The sequence below is a fragment of the Phyllobates terribilis genome, unplaced genomic scaffold, assembly GCF_046119375.1.
Source record: "Phyllobates terribilis strain yellow unplaced genomic scaffold, ASM4611937v1 Scaffold_6__1_contigs__length_29720123, whole genome shotgun sequence".
In the NCBI taxonomy this organism is placed as follows: Eukaryota; Metazoa; Chordata; class Amphibia; order Anura; family Dendrobatidae; genus Phyllobates; species Phyllobates terribilis.
In genome coordinates, this window is record NW_027362766.1 from 13,834,341 (window position 1) to 13,856,257 (window position 21,917).

General features: G+C 48.8%; 1 protein-coding gene across 2 annotated transcripts in view; it reads left to right on the forward strand.

The window, feature by feature from the left end:
* The first annotated feature begins 733 nt into the window (after positions 1–733).
* The window catches only part of LOC141152639 (C2 calcium-dependent domain-containing protein 4C-like), a 50,163-nt gene continuing 28,979 nt past the window's right edge, over positions 734–21,917 (forward strand). The window contains exon 1 of one of the 2 annotated variants that reach the window (XM_073637197.1): positions 734–1,178. In XM_073637197.1, coding sequence (XP_073493298.1) covers positions 1,090–1,178 — 89 coding nt within the window. In that variant the 5' untranslated portion in view covers positions 734–1,089. The other variant, XM_073637198.1, reaches the window with a different exon arrangement.

The following is a 21,917-nucleotide window of genomic DNA, read 5'->3' on the forward strand; positions in this document are numbered from 1 at the left end:
TCAGGATTCAGGTTATAGAGGACATTTAGGGGATGTGGAGCCCCATGCACTCGTCCTTGTATTCTTCATCAGGCATTTTGTGTGCGTGGTGTAACACGTGTGTGTGTTTGTCTTCTTGTTTCCTGGTTGTCGTGATGTGTTGGTTTCTCTAAATCCTCGTGTTTGGGACTGTGAACAGGAAATAGATAGAAATTAGAAGTGACAGGAGCACCAAACCGATGTGACTGCCGCCTGGAGCAAAATGGGGGCACTGTACCAGAAAATAGGTGCATGTACAGGCATGACACAGGGACTAGTAACTGAATGAGGTCTTGTATCTGCTCTAACAAAGGGAAATAAAGCGGCCACAGCTTCTAAAATCCTGGGTCATCTAGGAGCACAGGGCAAGAATAAAGCTGGAGTCATCCTGAGAAATAAGATTGACTGGTACGATGGGTGAGGAGCTGGGGATCGATGACTGATCACGCTCCATCCTACACTGTGACAAGCCTATTCTGTGAGAAGAATGAGTCACTTTAATACCGGGAATACTTGGAGATGGTCATTGTGTTATGGTCTCTCCCATGCGATGTGATTGACGTCATCCCTCTTGAACTTGGCTGTTTTTCTCCTTTCATCGGGGGAGTGGGGGAGCATTAATAAAAGCTGCTCCAGCGTTACCAACAGCGACAAAGTCCCTGAGATGGAGGTACTATTGTAAGAGCTGGAGAGATACAACCATCATTATGAGTGTAATCAGCCATGAAAGGATGAGAGAAGATAGGATATACAGTGAGCGGCTTCTATTCATTGTGATCTCTTTGAAAAATGATTGTTGGCCAATGCTAAAATTGCTCGTCGCAGGCCCTAAAAAAGGAGAATCTCCACCGCATCCGGTCAGGTGGAGAATAGAGGATTGTAGGATGTAATAACTGATATCACAGGGTGAAGATGGAGCCGGTAGATGCTACTGCCTCTTTATTCTGCAAAATGTGTTTCTCCACAATATAAAAGTGACTGAAAAGTGGAACATTTTGCCTTGTCCACAGATCGAGACTGTTACCGAAAACTAAATAGGATATCCCGGGTAGAGGGAAAGGTTTTGTGGAAATGCGTCCTACAAAGAAATGTCAGGATGATATCAGCGATGACACCAAGGAAAAGGGAAATGCTCCCCGAGGGCAAATCATACATGTCAGGTAAGAAGGAGGCGGAGGACGACGGGGATTCCTGAGGGAAACATGGCCAGATGAGGGGGAGACAATGGAGAGGAGAAACACATGACGTCGTAGAGAGACTATAAGAGGTGGTGATCACAGCGAGCTCAGAGGACAGACGCTCGTCACAGGAGGGACACGAGGACACACAGGTGAGGACGTATACTGCAGGGTGTAAGGGCGAGGAGGACACACAGATGAGGACGTATACTGCAGGGTGTAAGGGCGAGGAGGACACACAGGTGAGGACGTATACTGCAGGGTGTAAGGGCGAGGAGGGCACACAAGCAGCAATACAGAGACCCTCATATGGTATATTGTGTTACTGGATATCTGGAATGCAATCTAATCCACACTATTATAAGACACTTCCGACTTATACTGCGGGGGATACACGGTGCACAGATCATTATACTGCGGGGGATACACGGTGCACAGATCATTATACTGCGGGGGATACACGGTGCACAGATCATTATACTGCGGGGGATACATGGTGCACAGATCATTATACTGCGGGGGATACACGGTGCATAGATCATTATACTGCGGGGGATACACGGTGCATAGATCATTATACTGCGGGGGGTACATGGTGCATAGATCATTATACTGCGGGGGATACACGGTGCACAGATCATTATACTGCGGAGGATACACCGTGCACAGATCATTATACTGCGGGGGATACACGGTGCACAGATCATTATACTGCGGGGGATACACGGTGCACAGATCATTATACTGCGGGGGATACACGGTGCACAGATCATTATACTGCGGAGGATACATGGTGCACAGATCATTATACTGCGGGGGATACATGGTGCACAGATCATTATACTGCGGGGGATACACGGTGCATAGATCATTATACTGCGGGGGATACACGGTGCATAGATCATTATACTGCGGGGGATACACGGTGCATAGATCATTATACTGCGGGGGGTACATGGTGCATAGATCATTATACTGCGGGGGATACACGGTGCACAGATCATTATACTGCGGAGGATACACCGTGCACAGATCATTATACTGCGGGGGATACACGGTGCACAGATCATTATACTGCGGGGGATACATGGTGCACAGATCATTATACTGCGGGGGATACACGGTGCATAGATCATTATACTGCGGGGGATACACGGTGCATAGATCATTATACTGCGGGGGGTACATGGTGCATAGATCATTATACTGCGGGGGATACACGGTGCACAGATCATTATACTGCGGAGGATACACTGTGCACAGATCATTATACTGCGGGGGATACACGGTGCACAGATCATTATACTGCGGGGGATACACGGTGCACAGATCATTATACTGCGGGGGATACACGGTGCACAGATCATTATACTGCGGAGGATACATGGTGCACAGATCATTATACTGCGGGGGATACATGGTGCACAGATCATTATACTGCGGGGGATACACGGTGCATAGATCATTATACTGCGGGGGATACACGGTGCATAGATCATTATACTGCGGGGGATACACGGTGCACAGATCATTATACTGCGGGGGATACACGGTGCACAGATCATTATACTGCGGGGGATACACGGTGCATAGATCATTATACTGCGAGGGATACATGGTGCATAGATCATTATACTGCGGGGGATACACGGTGCACAGATCATTATACTGCGGAGGATACACCGTGCACAGATAATTATACTGCGGGGGATACACGGTGCACAGATCATTATACTGCGGGGGATACACGGTGCACAGATCATTGTACTGCGGGGGATACACGGTGCACAGATCATTATACTGCGGGGGATACACGGTGCACAGATCATTATACTGCGGGGGATACACGGTGCATAGATCATTATACTGCGGGGGATACATGGTGCATAGATCATTATACTGCGGTGGATACACGGTGCACAGATCATTATACAGCGGGGGATACACGGTGCATAGATCATTATACTGCGGGGGGTACATGGGGCACAGATCATTATACTGCAGGGGATACACAGTGCACAGATCATTATACTGCGGAGTATACACGGTGCACAGATCATTATACTGCGGGGGATACACGGTGCATAGATCATTATACTGCAGAGGATACACTGTGCACAGATCATTATACTGCGGAGGATACACGGTGCACAGATCATTATACTGCGGGGGATACACAGTGCACAGATCATTATACTGCGGGGGATACACGGTGCACAGATCATTATACTGCAGAGGATACACGGTGCACAGATCATTATACTGCGGGGGATACACAGTGCACAGATAATTATACTGCGGGGGATACACGGTGCACAGATCATTATACTGCGGGGGATACACAGTGCACAGATCATTATACTGCGGAGGATACACGGTGCACAGATCATTATACTGCGGAGGATACACGGTGCACAGATCATTATACTGCGGGGGATACACGGTGCACAGATCATTATACTGCAGGGGATACACGGTGCACAGATCATTATACTGCGGGGAATACACGGTGCACAGATCATTATACTGCGGAGGATACACGGTGCACAGATCATTATACTGCGGGGGATACACGGTGCACAGATCATTATACTGTGGTGGATACACGGTGCACAGATCATTATGCTGCGGAGGATACACGGTGCACAGATCATTATACTGTGGTGGATACACGGTGCACAGATCATTATACTGTGGTGGATACACGGTGCACAGATCATTATACTGCGGAGGATACACGGTGCACAGATCATTATACTGCGGGGGATACACGGTGCACAGATCATTATACTGCAGAGGATACACGGTGTACAGATCATTATACTGCGGGGGATACACGGTGCACAGATCATTATACTGTGGGGGATACACGGTGCACAGATCATTATACTGCGGAGGATACACGGTGCATAGATCATTATACTGCGGGGGATATACGGTGCACAGATCATTATACTGCGGGGGATACACGGTGCACAGATCATTATACTGCGGGGGATACACGGTGCACAGATCATTATACTGCGGGGGATACACGGTGCACAGATCATTATACTGCGGGGGATACACGGTGCATAGATCATTATACTGCGGGGGTACATGGTGCATAGATCATTATACTGCGGGGGATACACGGTGCACAGATCATTATACTGCGGAGGATACACCGTGCACAGATCATTATACTGCGGGGGATACACGGTGCACAGATCATTATACTGCGGGGGATACACGGTGCACAGATCATTATACTGCGGGGGATACACGGTGCACAGATCATTATACTGCGGAGGATACACTGTGCACAGATCATTATACTGCGGGGGATACACGGTGCACAGATCATTATACTGCGGGGGATACACGGTGCACAGATCATTATACTGCGGAGGATACACCGTGCACAGATCATTATACTGCGGGGGATACACGGTGCACAGATCATTATACTGCGGGGGATACACGGTGCACAGATCATTATACTGCGGGGGATACACGGTGCACAGATCATTATACTGCGGGGGATACATGGTGCACAGATCATTATACTGCGGGGGATACACGGTGCATAGATCAATATACTGCGGGGGATACACGGTGCATAGATCATTATACTGCGGGGGGTACATGGTGCATAGATCATTATACTGCGGGGGATACACGGTGCATAGATCATTATACTGCGGGGGATACATGGTGCATAGATCATTATACTGCGGTGGATACACGGTGCACAGATCATTATACTTCGGGGGATACACGGTGCATAGATCATTATACTGCGGGGGGTACATGGGGCACAGATCATTATACTGCAGGGGATACACAGTGCACAGATCATTATACTGCGGAGTATACACGGTGCACAGATCATTATACTGCGGGGGATACACGGTGCATAGATCATTATACTGCGGGGGATACATGGTGCATAGATCATTATACTGCGGGGGATACACGGTGCACAGATCATTATACTGCGGAGGATACATGGTGCACAGATCATTATACTGTGGTGGATACACGGTGCACAGATCATTATACTGTGGGGGATACACGGTGCACAGATCATTATACTGCGGAGGATACACCGTGCACAGATCATTATACTGCGGGGGATACACGGTGCACAGATCATTATACTGCGGGGGATACACGGTGCACAGATCATTATACTGCGGGGGATACACGGTGCATAGATCATTATACTGCGGGGGATACATGGTGCATAGATCATTATACTGCGGAGGATGCACAGTGCACAGATCATTATACTGCGGAGGATACACCGTGCACAGATCATTATACTGCGGAGGATACACGGTGCACAGATCATTATACTGCGGAGGATACACGGTGCACAGATCATTATACTGCAGAGGATACACGGTGCACAGATCATTATACTGCGGGGGATACACAGTGCACAGATCATTATACTGCGGGGAATACACGGTGCACAGATCATTATACTGCGGGGGATACACGGTGCACAGATCATTATACTGCGGAGGATACACGGTGCATAGATCATTATACTGCGGGGGATATACGGTGCACAGATCATTGTACTGCGGGGGATACACGGTGCACAGATCATTATACTGCGGGGGATACACGGTGCACAGATCATTATACTGCGGGGGATACACGGTGCACAGATCATTATACTGCGGGGGATACACGGTGCACAGATCATTATACTGCGGGGGATACACGGTGCATAGATCATTATACTGCGGGGGGTACATGGTGCATAGATCATTATACTGCGGGGGATACACGGTGCACAGATCATTATACTGCGGAGGATACACCGTGCACAGATCATTATACTGCGGGGGATACACGGTGCACAGATCATTATACTGCGGGGGATACACGGTGCACAGATCATTATACTGCGGGGGATACACGGTGCACAGATCATTATACTGCGGAGGATACACTGTGCACAGATCATTATACTGCGGGGGATACACGGTGCACAGATCATTATACTGCGGGGGATACACGGTGCACAGATCATTATACTGCGGAGGATACACCGTGCACAGATCATTATACTGCGGGGAATACACGGTGCACAGATCATTATACTGCGGAGGATACACGGTGCATAGATCATTATACTGCGGGGGGTACATGGGGCACAGATCATTATACTGCGGGGGATACACGGTGCACAGATCATTATACTGCGGGGGATACACGGTGCACAGATCATTATACTGCGGGGGATACACGGTGCACAGATCATTATACTGCGGGGGATACACGGTGCACAGATCATTATACTGCGGAGGATACACCGTGCACAGATCATTATACTGCGGGGGATACACGGTGCACAGATCATTATACTGCGGGGGATACACGGTGCACAGATCATTATACTGCGGGGGATACACGGTGCACAGATCATTATACTGCGGAGGATACACTGTGCACAGATCATTATACTGCGGGGGATACACGGTGCACAGATCATTATACTGCGGGGGATACACGGTGCACAGATCATTATACTGCGGAGGATACACCGTGCACAGATCATTATACTGCGGGGGATACACGGTGCACAGATCATTATACTGCGGGGGATACACGGTGCACAGATCATTATACTGCGGGGGATACACGGTGCACAGATCATTATACTGCGGGGGATACACGGTGCACAGATCATTATACTGCGGAGGATACACCGTGCACAGATCATTATACTGCGGGGGATACACGGTGCACAGATCATTATACTGCGGGGGATACACGGTGCACAGATCATTATACTGCGGGGGATACACGGTGCACAGATCATTATACTGCGGAGGATACACTGTGCACAGATCATTATACTGCGGGGGATACACGGTGCACAGATCATTATACTGCGGGGGATACACGGTGCACAGATCATTATACTGCGGAGGATACACCGTGCACAGATCATTATACTGCGGGGGATACACGGTGCACAGATCATTATACTGCGGGGGATACACGGTGCACAGATCATTATACTGCGGGGGATACACGGTGCACAGATCATTATACTGCGGGGGATACATGGTGCACAGATCATTATACTGCGGGGGTACACGGTGCATAGATCAATATACTGCGGGGGATACACGGTGCATAGATCATTATACTGCGGGGGGTACATGGTGCATAGATCATTATACTGCGGGGGATACACGGTGCACAGATCATTATACTGCGGGGGATACACGGTGCACAGATCATTATACTGCGGGGGATACACGGTGCACAGATCATTATACTGCGGGGGATACACGGTGCACAGATCATTATACTGCGGGGGATACACGGTGCATAGATCATTATACTGCGGGGGATACATGGTGCATAGATCATTATACTGCGGTGGATACACGGTGCACAGATCATTATACTTCGGGGGATACACGGTGCATAGATCATTATACTGCGGGGGGTACATGGGGCACAGATCATTATACTGCAGGGGATACACAGTGCACAGATCATTATACTGCGGAGTATACACGGTGCACAGATCATTATACTGCGGGGGATACACGGTGCATAGATCATTATACTGCGGGGGATACATGGTGCATAGATCATTATACTGCGGGGGATACACGGTGCACAGATCATTATACTGCGGAGGATACATGGTGCACAGATCATTATACTGTGGTGGATACACGGTGCACAGATCATTATACTGCGGAGGATACACCGTGCACAGATCATTATACTGCGGGGGATACACGGTGCACAGATCATTATACTGCGGGGGATACACGGTGCACAGATCATTATACTGCGGGGGATACACGGTGCATAGATCATTATACTGCGGGGGATACATGGTGCATAGATCATTATACTGCGGGGGATACACGGTGCACAGATCATTATACTGCGGAGGATACACGGTGCACAGATCATTATACTGCGGGGGATACACGGTGCACAGATCATTATACTGCGGAGGATACACGGTGCACAGATCATTATACTGCGGGGGATACACGGTGCACAGATCATTATACTGCGGAGGATGCACGGTGCACAGATCATTATACTGTGGTGGATACACGGTGCACAGATCATTATACTGCGGAGGATACACGGTGCACAGATCATTATACTGCGGTGGATACACGGTGCACAGATCATTATACTTCGGGGGATACACGGTGCATAGATCATTATACTGCGGGGGGTACATGGGGCACAGATCATTATACTGCAGGGGATACACAGTGCACAGATCATTATACTGCGGAGTATACACGGTGCACAGATCATTATACTGCGGGGGATACACGGTGCATAGATCATTATACTGCGGGGGATACATGGTGCATAGATCATTATACTGCGGGGGATACACGGTGCACAGATCATTATACTGCGGAGGATACATGGTGCACAGATCATTATACTGTGGTGGATACACGGTGCACAGATCATTATACTGCGGAGGATACACCGTGCACAGATCATTATACTGCGGGGGATACACGGTGCACAGATCATTATACTGCGGGGGATACACGGTGCACAGATCATTATACTGCGGGGGATACACGGTGCATAGATCATTATACTGCGGGGGATACATGGTGCATAGATCATTATACTGCGGGGGATACACGGTGCACAGATCATTATACTGCGGAGGATACACGGTGCACAGATCATTATACTGCGGGGGATACACGGTGCACAGATCATTATACTGCGGAGGATACACGGTGCACAGATCATTATACTGCGGGGGATACACGGTGCACAGATCATTATACTGCGGGGGATACACGGTGCACAGATCATTATACTGCGGAGTATACACGGTGCACAGATCATTATACTGCGGGGGATACACGGTGCATAGATCATTATACTGCGGGGGATACATGGTGCATAGATCATTATACTGCGGTGGATACACGGTGCACATATCATTATACTGCGGAGGATGCACAGTGCACAGATCATTATACTGCGGAGGATACACCGTGCACAGATCATTATACTGCGGAGGATACACGGTGCACAGATCATTATACTGCGGGGGATACACGGTGCACAGATCATTATACTGCGGAGGATACACGGTGCACAGATCATTATACTGCAGAGGATACACGGTGCACAGATCATTATACTGCGGGGGATACACGGTGCACAGATCATTATACTGCGGGGAATACACGGTGCACAGATCATTATACTGCGGGGGATACACGGTGCACAGATCATTATACTGCGGAGGATACACGGTGCACAGATAATTATACTGCGGGGGATACATGGTGCACAGATCATTATACTGCAGAGGATACACGGTGCACAGATCATTATACTGCGGGGGATACACAGTGCACAGATCATTATACTGCGGGGGATACACGGTGCACAGATCATTATACTGCGGAGGATACACGGTGCACAGATCATTATACTGCGGGGGATACACGGTGCACAGATCATTATACTGCGGGGGATACACGGTGCACAGATCATTATACTGCGGGGGATACACGGTGCATAGATCATTATACTGCGGGGGATACATGGTGCATAGATCATTATACTGCGGTGGATACACGGTGCACAGATCATTATACTGCGGGGGGTACATGGGGCACAGATCATTATACTGCGGGGGATACACAGTGCACAGATCATTATACTGCGGAGTATACACGGTGCACAGATCATTATACTGCGGAGGATACACGGTGCACAGATAATTATACTGCGGGGGATACATGGTGCACAGATCATTATACTGCAGAGGATACACGATGCACAGATCATTATACTGCGGGGGATACACAGTGCACAGATCATTATACTGCGGGGGATACACGGTGCACAGATCATTATACTGCGGAGGATACACGGTGCACAGATCATTATACTGCGGGGGATACACGGTGCACAGATCATTATACTGCGGGGGATACACGGTGCACAGATCATTATACTGCGGGGGATACACGGTGCACAGATCATTATACTGCGGAGGATACATGGTGCACAGATCATTATACTGCGGGGGATACATGGTGCACAGATCATTATACTGCGGGGGATACACGGTGCATAGATCATTATACTGCGGGGGATACACGGTGCATAGATCATTATACTGCGGGGGATACACGGTGCATAGATCATTATACTGCGGGGGGTACATGGTGCATAGATCATTATACTGCGGGGGATACACGGTGCACAGATCATTATACTGCGGAGGATACACCGTGCACAGATCATTATACTGCGGGGGATACACGGTGCACAGATCATTATACTGCGGGGGATACATGGTGCACAGATCATTATACTGCGGGGGATACACGGTGCATAGATCATTATACTGCGGGGGATACACGGTGCATAGATCATTATACTGCGGGGGGTACATGGTGCATAGATCATTATACTGCGGGGGATACACGGTGCACAGATCATTATACTGCGGAGGATACACTGTGCACAGATCATTATACTGCGGGGGATACACGGTGCACAGATCATTATACTGCGGGGGATACACGGTGCACAGATCATTATACTGCGGGGGATACACGGTGCACAGATCATTATACTGCGGAGGATACATGGTGCACAGATCATTATACTGCGGGGGATACATGGTGCACAGATCATTATACTGCGGGGGATACACGGTGCATAGATCATTATACTGCGGGGGATACACGGTGCATAGATCATTATACTGCGGGGGATACACGGTGCACAGATCATTATACTGCGGGGGATACACGGTGCACAGATCATTATACTGCGGGGGATACACGGTGCATAGATCATTATACTGCGAGGGATACATGGTGCATAGATCATTATACTGCGGGGGATACACGGTGCACAGATCATTATACTGCGGAGGATACACCGTGCACAGATAATTATACTGCGGGGGATACACGGTGCACAGATCATTATACTGCGGGGGATACACGGTGCACAGATCATTGTACTGCGGGGGATACACGGTGCACAGATCATTATACTGCGGGGGATACACGGTGCACAGATCATTATACTGCGGGGGATACACGGTGCATAGATCATTATACTGCGGGGGATACATGGTGCATAGATCATTATACTGCGGTGGATACACGGTGCACAGATCATTATACAGCGGGGGATACACGGTGCATAGATCATTATACTGCGGGGGGTACATGGGGCACAGATCATTATACTGCAGGGGATACACAGTGCACAGATCATTATACTGCGGAGTATACACGGTGCACAGATCATTATACTGCGGGGGATACACGGTGCATAGATCATTATACTGCAGAGGATACACTGTGCACAGATCATTATACTGCGGAGGATACACGGTGCACAGATCATTATACTGCGGGGGATACACAGTGCACAGATCATTATACTGCGGGGGATACACGGTGCACAGATCATTATACTGCAGAGGATACACGGTGCACAGATCATTATACTGCGGGGGATACACAGTGCACAGATCATTATACTGCGGGGGATACACGGTGCACAGATCATTATACTGCGGGGGATACACAGTGCACAGATCATTATACTGCGGAGGATACACGGTGCACAGATCATTATACTGCGGAGGATACACGGTGCACAGATCATTATACTGCGGGGGATACACGGTGCACAGATCATTATACTGCAGGGGATACACGGTGCACAGATCATTATACTGCGGGGAATACACGGTGCACAGATCATTATACTGCGGAGGATACACGGTGCACAGATCATTATACTGCGGGGGATACACGGTGCACAGATCATTATACTGTGGTGGATACACGGTGCACAGATCATTATGCTGCGGAGGATACACGGTGCACAGATCATTATACTGTGGTGGATACACGGTGCACAGATCATTATACTGTGGTGGATACACGGTGCACAGATCATTATACTGCGGAGGATACACGGTGCACAGATCATTATACTGCGGGGGATACACGGTGCACAGATCATTATACTGCAGAGGATACACGGTGTACAGATCATTATACTGCGGGGGATACACGGTGCACAGATCATTATACTGTGGGGGATACACGGTGCACAGATCATTATACTGCGGAGGATACACGGTGCATAGATCATTATACTGCGGGGGATATACGGTGCACAGATCATTATACTGCGGGGGATACACGGTGCACAGATCATTATACTGCGGGGGATACACGGTGCACAGATCATTATACTGCGGGGGATACACGGTGCACAGATCATTATACTGCGGGGGATACACGGTGCATAGATCATTATACTGCGGGGGTACATGGTGCATAGATCATTATACTGCGGGGGATACACGGTGCACAGATCATTATACTGCGGAGGATACACCGTGCACAGATCATTATACTGCGGGGGATACACGGTGCACAGATCATTATACTGCGGGGGATACACGGTGCACAGATCATTATACTGCGGGGGATACACGGTGCACAGATCATTATACTGCGGAGGATACACTGTGCACAGATCATTATACTGCGGGGGATACACGGTGCACAGATCATTATACTGCGGGGGATACACGGTGCACAGATCATTATACTGCGGAGGATACACCGTGCACAGATCATTATACTGCGGGGGATACACGGTGCACAGATCATTATACTGCGGGGGATACACGGTGCACAGATCATTATACTGCGGGGGATACACGGTGCACAGATCATTATACTGCGGGGGATACATGGTGCACAGATCATTATACTGCGGGGGATACACGGTGCATAGATCAATATACTGCGGGGGATACACGGTGCATAGATCATTATACTGCGGGGGGTACATGGTGCATAGATCATTATACTGCGGGGGATACACGGTGCACAGATCATTATACTGCGGGGGATACACGGTGCACAGATCATTATACTGCGGGGGATACACGGTGCACAGATCATTATACTGCGGGGGATACACGGTGCACAGATCATTATACTGCGGGGGATACACGGTGCATAGATCATTATACTGCGGGGGATACATGGTGCATAGATCATTATACTGCGGTGGATACACGGTGCACAGATCATTATACTTCGGGGGATACACGGTGCATAGATCATTATACTGCGGGGGGTACATGGGGCACAGATCATTATACTGCAGGGGATACACAGTGCACAGATCATTATACTGCGGAGTATACACGGTGCACAGATCATTATACTGCGGGGGATACACGGTGCATAGATCATTATACTGCGGGGGATACATGGTGCATAGATCATTATACTGCGGGGGATACACGGTGCACAGATCATTATACTGCGGAGGATACATGGTGCACAGATCATTATACTGTGGTGGATACACGGTGCACAGATCATTATACTGTGGGGGATACACGGTGCACAGATCATTATACTGCGGAGGATACACCGTGCACAGATCATTATACTGCGGGGGATACACGGTGCACAGATCATTATACTGCGGGGGATACACGGTGCACAGATCATTATACTGCGGGGGATACACGGTGCATAGATCATTATACTGCGGGGGATACATGGTGCATAGATCATTATACTGCGGAGGATGCACAGTGCACAGATCATTATACTGCGGAGGATACACCGTGCACAGATCATTATACTGCGGAGGATACACGGTGCACAGATCATTATACTGCGGAGGATACACGGTGCACAGATCATTATACTGCAGAGGATACACGGTGCACAGATCATTATACTGCGGGGGATACACAGTGCACAGATCATTATACTGCGGGGAATACACGGTGCACAGATCATTATACTGCGGGGGATACACGGTGCACAGATCATTATACTGCGGAGGATACACGGTGCATAGATCATTATACTGCGGGGGATATACGGTGCACAGATCATTGTACTGCGGGGGATACACGGTGCACAGATCATTATACTGCGGGGGATACACGGTGCACAGATCATTATACTTCGGGGGATACACGGTGCACAGATCATTATACTGCGGGGGATACACGGTGCACAGATCATTATACTGCGGGGGATACACGGTGCATAGATCATTATACTGCGGGGGGTACATGGTGCATAGATCATTATACTGCGGGGGATACACGGTGCACAGATCATTATACTGCGGAGGATACACCGTGCACAGATCATTATACTGCGGGGGATACACGGTGCACAGATCATTATACTGCGGGGGATACACGGTGCACAGATCATTATACTGCGGGGGATACACGGTGCACAGATCATTATACTGCGGAGGATACACTGTGCACAGATCATTATACTGCGGGGGATACACGGTGCACAGATCATTATACTGCGGGGGATACACGGTGCACAGATCATTATACTGCGGAGGATACACCGTGCACAGATCATTATACTGCGGGGGATACACGGTGCACAGATCATTATACTGCGGGGGATACACGGTGCACAGATCATTATACTGCGGGGGATACACGGTGCACAGATCATTATACTGCGGGGGATACATGGTGCACAGATCATTATACTGCGGGGGTACACGGTGCATAGATCAATATACTGCGGGGGATACACGGTGCATAGATCATTATACTGCGGGGGGTACATGGTGCATAGATCATTATACTGCGGGGGATACACGGTGCACAGATCATTATACTGCGGGGGATACACGGTGCACAGATCATTATACTGCGGGGGATACACGGTGCACAGATCATTATACTGCGGGGGATACACGGTGCACAGATCATTATACTGCGGGGGATACACGGTGCATAGATCATTATACTGCGGGGGATACATGGTGCATAGATCATTATACTGCGGTGGATACACGGTGCACAGATCATTATACTTCGGGGGATACACGGTGCATAGATCATTATACTGCGGGGGGTACATGGGGCACAGATCATTATACTGCAGGGGATACACAGTGCACAGATCATTATACTGCGGAGTATACACGGTGCACAGATCATTATACTGCGGGGGATACACGGTGCATAGATCATTATACTGCGGGGGATACATGGTGCATAGATCATTATACTGCGGGGGATACACGGTGCACAGATCATTATACTGCGGAGGATACATGGTGCACAGATCATTATACTGTGGTGGATACACGGTGCACAGATCATTATACTGCGGAGGATACACCGTGCACAGATCATTATACTGCGGGGGATGCACGGTGCACAGATCATTATACTGCGGGGGATACACAGTGCACAGATCATTATACTGCGGGGGATACACGGTGCACAGATCATTATACTGCGGGGGATACACGGTGCACAGATCATTATACTGCGGGGGATACACGGTGTACAGATCATTATACTGCGGAGGATACACGGTGCACAGATCATTATACTGCGGGGGATATACGGTGCACAGATCATTATGCTGCGGGGGATACACGGTGCACAGATCATTATACTGCGGAGGATACACTGTGCACAGATCATTATACTGCGGAGGATACACGGTGCACAGATCATTATACTGCGGGGGATACACTGTGCACAGATCATTATACTGCGGAGGATACACGGTGCACAGAACATTATACTGCGGAGGATACACGGTGCACAGATCATTATACTGCGGGGGATACACGGTGCACAGATCATTATACTGCGGAGGATACACGGTGCACAGATCATTATATTGCGGTGGATACACGGTGCACAGATCATTATACTGCGGGGGATACACGGTGCACAGATCATTATACTGCGGGGGAGACACGGTGCACAGATCATTATACTGCGGGGGATAAACAGTGCACAGATCATTATACTGCGGGGGATACACGGTGCACAGATCATTATACTACGGAGGATACACGGTGTACAGATCATTATACTGCGGGGATACACGGTGCACAGATCATTATACTGCGGAGGATACACGGTGCATAGATCATTAAATTGCGGGGGATACACGGTGCACAGATCATTATACTGCGGGGGATACACGGTGCACAGATCATTATACTGCGGGGGATACACGGTGCACAGATCAATATACTGCGGAGGATACACTGTGCACAGATCATTATACTGCGGAGGATACACGGTGCACAGATTATTATACTGCAGGGATACACGGTGCACAGATCATTATACTGCGGTGGATACACGGTGCACAGGTCATTATACTGCGGGGGATACACGGTGCACAGATCATTATACTGCGGGGGATACACGGTGCACAGATCATTATACTGCGGAGGATACACGGTGCACAGATCATTATACTGCGGGGGATACACGGTGTACAGATCATTATACTGCGGAGGATACACGGTGCACAGATCATTATACTGCGGGGGATACACGGTGCACAGATCATTATACTGCGGAGGATACACGGTGCACAGATCATTATATTGCGGTGGATACACGGTGCACAGATCATTATACTGCGGGGGATACACGGTGCACAGATCATTATACTGCGGGGGATACACGGTGCACAGATCATTATACTGCGGGGGATACACAGTGCACAGATCAATATACTGCGGGGGATAAACAGTGCACAGATCATTATACTGAGGGGGATACACGGTGCACAGATCATTATACTGCGGGGGATACACGGTGCACAGACCATAATACTGCTCATTATACTGCAGAGGATACACAGTGCACAGATCAATATACTGCGGGGGATAAACAGTGCACAGATCATTATACTGAGGGGGATACACGGTGCACAGATCATTATACTGAGGGGGATACACGGTGCACAGATCATTATACTGAGGGGGATACACGGTGCACAGATCATTATACTGCGGGGGATACACGGTGCACAGATCATTATACTGCGGAGGATACACAGTGCACAGATCATTATACTGCGGAGTATACACGGTGCACAGATCATTATACTGCGGGGGATACACGGTGCATAGATCATTATACTGCGGGGGATACATGGTGCATAGATCATTATACTGCGGTGGATGCACGGTGCACATATCATTATACTGCGGAGGATGCACAGTGCACAGATCATTATACTGCGGAGGATACACGGTGCACAGATCATTATACTGCAGATGATACACGGTGCACAGATCATTATACTGCGGGGGATACACGGTGCACAGATCATTATACTGCGGGGAATACACGGTGCACAGATCATTATACTGCGGGGGATACACGGTGCACAGATCATTATACTGCGGGGGATACACGGTGCACAGATCATTATACTGCGGAGGATACACGGTGCACAGATCATTATACTGCGGAGGATATACGGTGCACAGATCATTATACTGCGGGGGATACACGGTGCACAGATCATTATATTGCGGTGGATACACGGTGCACAGATCATTATACTGCGGAGGATACACGGTGCACAGATCATTATACTGCGGGGGATACACGGTGCACAGATCATTATATTGCGGTGGATACACGGTGCACAGATCATTATACTGCGGGGGATACACGGTGCACAGATCATTATACTGCGGGGGATACACGGTGCACAGATCATTATACTGCGGGGGATACACAGTGCACAGATCAATATACTGCGGGGGATAAACAGTGCACAGATCATTATACTGCGGGGGATACACGGTGCACAGATCATTATACTGCGGGGGATACACGGTGCACAGATCATAATACTGCTCATTATACTGCAGAGGATACACGGTGCACAGATCATTATACTGCGGGGGATACACGGTGCACAGATCATTATACTGCGGAGGATACACGGTGCACAGATCATTATACTGCGGAGGATACACAGTGCACAGATCATTATACTGCGGAGGATACACGGTGCACAGATCAATATACTGCGGAGGATACATGGTGCACAGATCATTATACTGCGGGGGATACACGGTGCACAGATCATTATACTGCGGAGGATACACTGTGCACAGATCATTATACTGCGGGGGATACACGGTGCACAGATCATTATACTGCGGAGGATACACTGTGCACAGATCATTATACTGCGGAGGATACACTGTGCACAGATCATTATACTGCGGAGGATACACGGTGCACAGATCATTATACTGCGGAGGATACACGGTGCACAGATCATTATACTGCGGAGGATACACGGTGCACAGATCATTATACTGCGGGGGATACACGGTGCACAGATCATTATACTGCGGAGGATACACGGTGCACAGATCATTATACTGCGGAGGATACACGGTGCACAGATCATTATACTGCGGAGGATACACGGTGCACAGATCATTATACTGCGGAGGATACACGGTGCACAGATCATTATACTGCGGAGGATACACGGTGCACAGATCATTATACTGCGGAGGATACACGGTGCACAGATCATTATACTGCGGAGGATACACGGTGCGCAGATCATTATACTGCGGAGGATACACTGTGCACAGATCATTATACTGCGGAGGATACACGGTGCACAGATCATTATACTGCGGAGGATACACGGTGCACAGATCATTATACTGCGGAGGATACACGGTGCACAGATCATTATACTGCAGAGGATACACGGTGCACAGATCATTATACTGCGGGGGATACAGGGTGCACAGATCATTATACTGCGGAGGATACACTGTGCACAGATCATTATACTGCGGAGGATACACGGTGCACAGATCATTATACTGCGGAGGATACACTGTGCACAGATCATTATACTGCGGAGGATACACGGTGCACAGATCATTATACTGCGGAGGATACACGGTGCACAGATCATTATACTGCGGAGGATACACTGTGCACAGATCATTATACTGCGGAGGACACACTGTGCACAGATCATTATACTGCGGAGGATACACGGTGCACAGATCATTATACTGCGGAGGATACACGGTGCACAGATCATTATACTGAGGGGGATACACGGTGCACAGATCATTATACTGCAGGGGATACACTGTGCACAGATCATTATACTGCGGAGGATACACGGTGCACAGATCATTATACTGCGGAGCATACACGGTGCACAGATCATTATATTGCGGGGGATACACGGTGCACAGATCATTATACTGCGGGGGATACACGGTGCACAGATCATTATACTGCGGAGGATACACTGTGCACAGATCATTATACTGCGGAGGATACACGGTGCACAGATCATTATACTGCGGAGGATACACGGTGCACAGATCATTATACTGCAGGGGATACACGGTGCACAGATCATTATACTGCGGAGGATACACGGTGCAGAGATCATTATACTGCGGGGGATACACGGTGCACAGATCATTATACTGCGGGGAATACACGGTGCACAGATCATTATACTGCGGGGGATACACGGTGCACAGATCATTATACAGCGGGGGATACACGGTGCACAGATCATTATACTGCGGAGGATACACGGTGCACAGATCATTATATTGCGGGGGATACACGGTGCACAGATCATTATACTGCGGGGGATGCACGGTGCACAGATCATTATATTGCGGGGGATACATGGTGCACAGATCATTATACTGCGGGGGATACACGGTGCACAGATCATTATATTGCGGGGGATACACGGTGCACAGATCATTATACTGCGGAGGATACACGGTGCACAGATCATTATACTGCGGGGGATACACAGTGCACAGATCATTATACTGCGGGGGAAACACGGTGCACAGATCATTATACTGCGGAGGATACACGGTGCACAGATCAGTATACTGCGGAGGATACACGGTGCACAGATCATTATACTGCGGGGGATACACGGTGCACAGATCATTATACTGCGGGGGATACATGGTGCACAGATCATTATACTGCGGGGGATACATGGTGCACAGATCATTATACTGTGGGGGATACACGGTGCACATATCATTATACTGCGGGGGATACACGGTGCACAGATCATTATACTGCGGGGGATACACCGTGTACAGATCATTATACTGCGGGGAATACACGGTGCACAGATCATTATACTGCCGGGGATACACGGTGCACAGACCATTATACTGCGGGGGATACACGGAGCACAAATCATTATACTGAGGGGGATACACGGTGCACAGACCATTATACTGCGGGGGATACACGGTGCACAGATCATTATACTGCGGGGGATACACGGTGCACAGATCATTATACTGCGGGGGATGCACGGTGCACAGATCATTATACTGCGGAGGATACACGGTGCACAGATCACTATACTGCGGAGGATACACGGTGCACAGATCATTATACTGCGGGGGATACAGGGTGCACAGATCATTATACTGCGGGGGATACACGGTGCACAGATCATTATACTGCGGGGGATATACGGTGCACAGATCATTATACTGCGGAGGATACACAGTGCACAGATCATTATACTGCGGGGGATACACACTGCACAGATCATTATACTGCGGGGGATACACGGTGCACAGATCATTATAGTGCAGAGGACACATGGTGCACAGATCATTATACTGCGGAGGATACACGGTGCACAGATCATTATACTGCGGAGGATACACGGTGCACAGATCATTATACTGCGGAGGATACATGGTGCACAGATTATTATACTGCGGAGGATACATGGTGCACAGATCATTATACTGCGGAGGATACACGGTGCACAGATCATTATACTGCGGAGGATACACGGTGCACAGATCATTATACTGCGGAGGATACACGGTGCACAGATCATTATACTGCGGAGGATACATGGTGCACAGATTATTATACTGCGGAGGATACACGGTTCACAGATCATTATAATGCGGGAGATACACCGTGCACAGATCATTATACTGCGGGGGATACACGATGCACAGATCATTATACTGCGAAGGATACACGGTTCACAGATCATTATACTGCGGGGGATACACGGTGCACAGATCATTATACTGCGGAAGATACACGGTGCACAGATCATTATACTGCGGAGGATACACGGTGCACAGATCATTATACTGCGGGGGATACATGGTGCACAGATCATTATACTGCGGGGGATACATGGTGCACAGATCATTATACTGCGGAGGATACACGGTGCACAGATCATTATACTGTGGGGGATACACTGTGCACAGATCATTATACTGCGGAGGATACACGGTGCACAGATCATTATACTTCGGGGAATACACGGTGCACAGATCATTATACTGCGGGGGATACACGGTGCACAGAACATTATACTGCAGAGCATACACGGTGCACAGAACATTATACTGCAGAGCATACACGGTGCACAGATCATTATACTGCGGAGCATACACGGTGCACAGAACATTATACTGCCGGGGATACACGGTGCACAGATTATTATACTGCGGGGGATACACAGTGCACAGATCATTATACTGCGGGGGATACACGGTGCACAGATCATTATACTGCGGAGGATACACGGTGCACAGATCATTATACTGTGGAGCATACACGGTGCACAGAACATTATACTGCCAGGGATACACGGTGCACAGATTATTATACTGCGGGGGATACACAGTGCACAGATCATTATACTGCGGGGGATACACGGTGCACAGATCATTATACTGCGGAGGATACATGGTGCACAGATCATTATAGTGCGGGGGATACACAGTGTAAAGATCATTATACTGCGGGGGATACACGGTGCACAGATC